The 6,260-nt window shown below is 39.3% G+C and overlaps 1 protein-coding gene across 4 annotated transcripts; it reads right to left on the bottom strand.

Annotated features, from left to right (window-relative positions):
* Positions 1-232: 232 nt before the first annotated feature.
* Positions 233-4,938, bottom strand: LOC125052999 (proteoglycan Cow). 4 transcript variants are annotated; one of them, XM_047654136.1, is made up of 8 exons: positions 4,577-4,938; positions 3,922-3,967; positions 3,745-3,847; positions 3,541-3,669; positions 3,255-3,416; positions 3,114-3,177; positions 2,224-2,788; positions 233-2,148 (listed from the first exon to the last, which is right to left on the bottom strand). In XM_047654136.1, exons 1-8 carry the CDS (start codon positions 4,664-4,666, stop codon positions 2,051-2,053), a joined length of 1,257 nt encoding a protein of 418 aa, XP_047510092.1. In that variant the 5' UTR covers positions 4,667-4,938; the 3' UTR covers positions 233-2,050. The 4 variants fall into 4 exon arrangements, with proteins under 4 accessions (XP_047510092.1, XP_047510095.1, XP_047510094.1 ...); XM_047654139.1 differs by having other exon boundaries at positions 3,114-3,174; XM_047654138.1 differs by having other exon boundaries at positions 2,224-2,785; positions 4,577-4,770.
* Positions 4,939-6,260: the final 1,322 nt, after the last annotated feature.

Raw genomic sequence — 6,260 nt, 5'->3', positions numbered from 1 at the left:
GATGTTATAGAGGACGTTATGTAAATATAAGGTTCAACTATAGTCTTCGGACTTATTAATTTTAACCATTATCTTCTCATGTCATATTGGAATAATATCTCTGTAACAAAATGTAAGCGCCACATTATATTGTTATGGTATCACATTTTATTATATATTACAAAGGTGTAGAAGAAAATATTAAGATGGCTCTTTTTGTTCTGCCATATTAACATGATTTAAATAAAACCAGGAAGATTTAAAAAATATAATTAGTGTGAAGTACAATTAGCAAGTCATGTAATAGTTATTCTTTTCTTATAATTTTAATTGAAAACATCTCGAAATTATAACCCACAAATACCTTATTAAATATGTACTACTGTTGTGTTATTTAACCCTTTAGTTATTTTATCATTAAGATATTTTATGATCATAATCTGGCTAGTTTTATTAGTGTGATAAACCTTACTCACGATACGATAGACAACCTGCATTCTGCACATGCATGCAGGCATCAGCTGTGTTACTTATGTAACAACAATAAATGTTCAGGAGAAAATTTGTATAGGGAATGAAACAAAAAGGCAGACTTAACAAATTAGAAAAAAAGCTCTTAGGACTTATTACATGTTTAATTATTTTTAAAACATTACAATGGTGAGAATAAAAAAGTGCAAATAACCTTTTCTTTGTGTCACTAAATGGGGCTCTTTATTATGCCTATCACTACATTGTCCCAAAGGGGTTACTTTTATTACCTATATTTATTTTAGTTTGATTTTCTAGAGTGCTCAATTAATATTAAATAATTATATGAAACCAAATTCTTTACATTTAATATCTACCCTTAATCTTGTGGCTAAACTTAAGATTGCTATCAGAATATAAGATTAAGCTTTGTTAGATTTCCTAACAAATGTATGGAATGTAGGATAATACACAATACATTTTATAATTAATTAACTTTATGCATTAATTTTGACAAAACTACTAATAAAAAAATTGGATGTAATATTGTTTTTTTAACAATTTCTAAATTCATAAATTATTTATTTACCTTAATATAAAACCAATTACTGATTAAAAAATTATACAATTGCTTATCATATAAACATTTTAATTCAGAGCTACACCTCTTGATATAACCAAATTGTTATTTTATTTTATCTTAGACAAACTGATTAAGTTTTATCTAAATGAAAAAAAAACCTTTTCTCTAAATTAATTTTTAAGGTAATTTAGGCCAGAATTTATTTTTATTACAAATATAATTAATAACAAAAGATAATATTAAGAGGCAATCCACTTAATATTAGTTTGCAGATACCTAAAGTAATTAGTTCATATGAAGAATGAAAGGACATGAGGTCCTTTAAAAGAACAATATTTTTGATATAATTAAATTATATAGGAGTTAGGTCTCTTCGTAGGAAGGTAACAAACATCAAAATTACATTTTAACATTTTTCTTTAATGAACAAATATCATAGTAATTATTATAATAAATGTAAATTGAAAGAACTAGGCTTTTTTTTGTAAAAATTAGGTATTTGTACCTTATTGTATAATATATATATGGGTTAATTTTAAAGACTTAGTTCTGTTGTATTCTGTAGGCACATACTTTACATTTAAGAGTTTTTTTTAATAACAATTTAATTACCTAATAACCCAAATGTGTTGTTTATTTAGCTAGATCGGGTTATAAGTAAATACCTATAGTGGGGTTTTAAGAAGACACTATGATGAATTGTCGGTTGGGCAAGATCAACTCTTACAAACAATTTGTATGACAATACTTGGCGATTAAAAAGAGTGGCGGAAAGTTTCTTGCCAGTTCTTCTTACCCGCTCTACGCCCTTGACTTGCGAACTGGTAGTAAATGTAAAGTTACGATTAATTTAACTTAACGATTCAAAAGTGTACTTGGTTACCCACTTGAATAAAGATATTTTGAGTTTGAGTTTACAAACTGCCGTATCGCCTAAAAATAGATTACTTATTCTCTAAAAAATAATTAAACACCTTAATTCGCTGTTAACGACCGATTAAGAATTATATCGTCCGCTCAGTCACGCAAGTCGGGCTCTCGATCGCCGCTACCGCCCTCGTCCTCGTCGTCTGCCGGTGCTCCTTCGGCGCCCTCATCACTTTCCTCGACTTCACCTGATTATAATCTAAGGTGAATAATATTCGACAAAGGGACACGAAATCTCACACACGGAAAGTAGGAAACGGTACCTGGACACGACGGCGCGCCTTTGGTTCTCGAGCCGGGCAGTTCCTGGCCGTGCGCGTCCACGCACCAGCAGACGGCTAGCGCGGCGTGGCATTGGCGCGGGCGGTAGAAGCCTCTGGCGTCGCAGGCCGGCACGTAGGCGCCTCTGCCCCGGCCGCGGGCGGCTCTCGCCCACGCAGCACAGGGCCTCGACGCGCCTCGCAGGCAGCCGCACCACGCCGCTCGACCGATTCCGCCCGCGCCGAGGCCGCAACGCGCCAGAAAGGGACGTAGACATCGCTCGCGCTCATCGTGACTCAGCGCATATAGATCGTCAGGTTGTAATAGGCCGTCGCCAGCAGAGTCGAGATGACGGAACATCCAGCGCACTTCAGGCTTGCAGTCGGCGCCGAAACCTCGCGGCGGCGGCGGCGTCGCACCCGCCTGTTCCATCAGGACGGAAAACCAGTCGAGAAGACGGTCGGCCATCTTGTCGAGCGCGCAAGTCTGCGGAGGTGCAGAGGGTCGACGTCGCGGCAACATCACCTCGTTGGTACGCACCTCGAGCCGTCTCCGACGCCGCTCCTGCTGACACGCGGCAGTTTTACATACTTTACACCTGTTTATAACGTATTTTGCTCATTCGTATTTAAACAAGTGCAGGCTTTTTTGGCTATGTAAAGCGTGCTATAAATTCCATGAATTCTTACTCGAGCATTAGTACCTAGGTATAAAATTAATGCTACTTGCTTACTGTTCACTTTAGGTAATTACTAACAACTCTTCACTCCATTCAACGAATATTTAGATCAATAAGACCATAGTTAATTCTCTTTCACTGAGTCCACCAAGAATAGCTAAACATATTTCAGCGTCTGCATTTCAGTAAGATTTGGAAAAAAAAAGTACCTACCTCGTCGGAGCGTGTACGCGTGCGATGCGGGCGCGGAACGGGGATACGCGCTGTCTCATCGCTGCTGTACGTAGAAATATATTAAGATATCAGGTAATGGATGCACCATAACACAACATTCGGCCAGTAAAGCGCGGTCACCTGCGGTGAGGGCACGGACAGAAGCCGGCGCAAGCGAGGCGTACAGAAGGGCGCGGACGGTGCACGCAGTTGTGTAGGTCGAGTCGACAGAGCGAGGAGTACGTGCGGTTGTCGGAGCCGCATAGGAAGCCTCCGCGAGAGACGCCCGAGCAGCCAACGCACCTTGAAAGTGTACAATTTATGTCTAATTTTTTTAGCTGTGTAGGTCGGATGTAGGCATTGCCTTCTGTGCATACCTAACTAAGTACGTATCAATATATCGTCGTGGGTGGCCTGATTTGCTCACCTTTCGTTTTTGACAGAAGGTACCGGAAAGTCGACCACTTCGGGCTGGTCGGGCAGAGCTCGCGACTCGTAGAACACGTCCTCATCGTCGGGCCCGCTGCCCGTGCCCACCGCCGACACTATGACGTCTCTGTAACGTTAATATTAAAATTGAGCTATTGAAAGAGGACTAATGTGTGGCCGATGTAAGCGAATAGGTACTGACCCGCGACGCAGGACATCCTTCTTATTGGCGCAGAAGGCAGTATACGAGTCACGCAGCAGACAAACCTCGCGCTTCTTGCACACCAGCGATCTGCACACTTCGCCTGCAAAAACGCACAATCTGTCATAGGCTCACCACTCCACACACACACAAAGTACTCACCGCCACGCTACTCACTGTGCGGATCGTAGATGTAACGACGCGGCCGCCGTGACTCCGCCTCCTGTAACAAAAGTGAATGCTCAGTCAATCGCCAAAATATTTTGTATGCACACTACAATTTCAAGAATACAAATAGCTGTATTTTAATAGTTTGAGTTGATGACCTCGATCCACTTATCACAAAAGCTTGTTGTTGTTGGAATGTCATTTACTCAAATGTTAGTTAATAACGTTTATTAATTTTATAATGATTATTTTTACTATTTAACTAACTCTTCGATGTGTTGTGACTTGTGATGTAAGGGCATATTGATTTTCGAAGATAAAATAGATTTTTTTATTTTTACGTATCTAACGCACCACAGTATTAGGATGTTTATCTTATTTAAGACTCTCGTAATATCAATAAATAATTTTCAATAATTTTAATTAGGTACACAAAATAAATCAAACATTACGTAAATAGTCACTTTATGAACATAAGTTATAGACGCTGATAGAGGACAGTCATAGCCCCAACTTGGGCACACACAAAAAAATAAGCATCTATACGATTGCTTATGGCTGAGCTTTCATTATTAGGCGAGGTACGAGTCAGCGAAATTAGGTAGTTGGACTTCATAATAATATAGCGAAGGTCGAAGAGAGCGGAATCTCGCAGTTGCCGTACCGGGGTATCGTCGAACTCAAAATCGTGATCAGAGCGCGCAGAAGCCAGCGCCAGTAAGGCTGCCAGCGGAATCAGAGCTGCGGCTCGCATGGTGCAGGCAGAGGCGATCTGACGCAGACTTTAACGCAGACGTTCGCGTCGCCACTTCGCCGCAGCGCCACTGCCGCCCGCTGCGTCCGGGAGTGCGGGAGGATTCTCATACGCATGCGGCCACCGCTCACGCTCTGTCACTTCTTGCTGCCGCTCGCAAGTCTTCACGGAGGTTCGCTTTTGCACGAACTAGGTCTATATTATGGTGCCATTGAGATTGATACTCGAGGAATCTGTTTATACTACTGTTGCTATGACTAATATACGAAATCTTTTTAAATTAGTTCGCTTTTAACCTACTTATGTGCTACTAGTACTACATTAATTTCAATAGTAAGTAGGCACGTTATGTAGGTATATATTATATCTCAACACTTATATTTATATTTTTATGTTTTATAAGTCAATGTTTTTAACTATGAACTGTGGCACATCTGACGGCTTAATCTACAAGGATTTAGAGAAGGCGTGGGGGAGGGCAGGGTGATACCGGTTTCCAACTGGCGACTTTGAGTCTATCGCTTTTATTTAGAAATTACAAATAGACAAACTAATCTAAAATCTGTAAAACGAGAACAACTAGAAATAAAATGTTGCTCTGTTGAACTTGAATACAATGACATTCGAACTTTTTAACGCCTGCCATTTTTGAATTGCAAATACGTACACATGCAAGCGTGTCTGTATTCAAATTGAAAGAAAGAAACGAATTAAATTCTACTTTTAAATACACATTTGCTAGAATATTATGCACCTTCAAGCATTATATGCATAAAGCTGACCCTAAATCTACGGAAAAATTTATAACATGTTTTATGACTTGGTGACGAAATGTACCTAATGGTCGCTGTAAGTTGCGGCGCCGCGTCGGCTGATCTACTAGAAGAGAGGCGGGAGGGGGCTTCGATCGATGATGCAATTAGACCTGTGGGCTGTGAGACTAGCCCAAAATCTGAAAATGCTCTAAATCTGCACCTGCTGCGTATATTATGCGATATAGCGTGTTTACCCAGCGTCACTCACTTACTGCAAGGGTTAGAAATTAGAATACTTAAATTGCTGGAGCTGTTTAATCTTGCTTTGTTTGTAGTAACGAGTTCCTAAGTTGATATTCCGTTTTGTATAAAAAGTTTCATCATGAGCTGGATTGAAACGTACTCAATTTGGTATTGGTGACATCATCCTGTTGATCCGTGACCAATAGTGAACAAAGTAAAAAATTATTAGTTTTTTTTCATATTTATAAATTGCACGTTTGTTTTTTACTTTTAATGTTTAAGTAAATTTCTCTTTATCATTGTAATGTTTCCCTCTCAATGTTCTGCACACTTGTTATTGATGCACATGCATGTATCTTGTTTTCTATGTCATGTGTTCTCTGTTAAGTGTTTCGTTAGTGTGCCTTTTAAATTAAATCTCTCATTTGAAGTTAATTAAAAATGACTGAGTCATAGACGGTTTCATAATTTTCTCATTGAGCACGTTTAACTAAACCAATAGAAAACTTCAGCTTTGTATTATTAATATGCACTCGTGGAAGCGAAGCGCTCGTTAGTATATTTTGGGACAGCGAGGTGCAAATAAAAGACATTAC

The sequence above is a fragment of the Pieris napi genome, chromosome 10 (assembly GCF_905475465.1).
Source record: "Pieris napi chromosome 10, ilPieNapi1.2, whole genome shotgun sequence".
Taxonomy (NCBI): domain Eukaryota; kingdom Metazoa; phylum Arthropoda; class Insecta; order Lepidoptera; family Pieridae; genus Pieris; species Pieris napi.
The sequence above is the reverse complement of the archived record's forward strand: the minus strand, read 5'-3'. Positions and strand labels throughout refer to the sequence as shown.

What these genes read in the sequence shown, in the direction of transcription:
- LOC125052999 (XM_047654136.1), bottom strand. Translation starts at nt 4,666, where the DNA reads ATGCGAGCCGCAGCTCTGATTCCGCTGGCAGCCTTACTGGCGCTGGCT. An exon ending in AAGGATGTCCTGCGTCGCGG is followed by an intron (nt 3,670 to 3,744) that starts GTCAGTACCTAT and finishes TTAACGTTACAG; the next exon opens with AGACGTCATAGTGTCGGCGG. An exon ending in CCTTCTGTCAAAAACGAAAG is followed by an intron (nt 3,417 to 3,540) that starts GTGAGCAAATCA and finishes TACACTTTCAAG; the next exon opens with GTGCGTTGGCTGCTCGGGCG.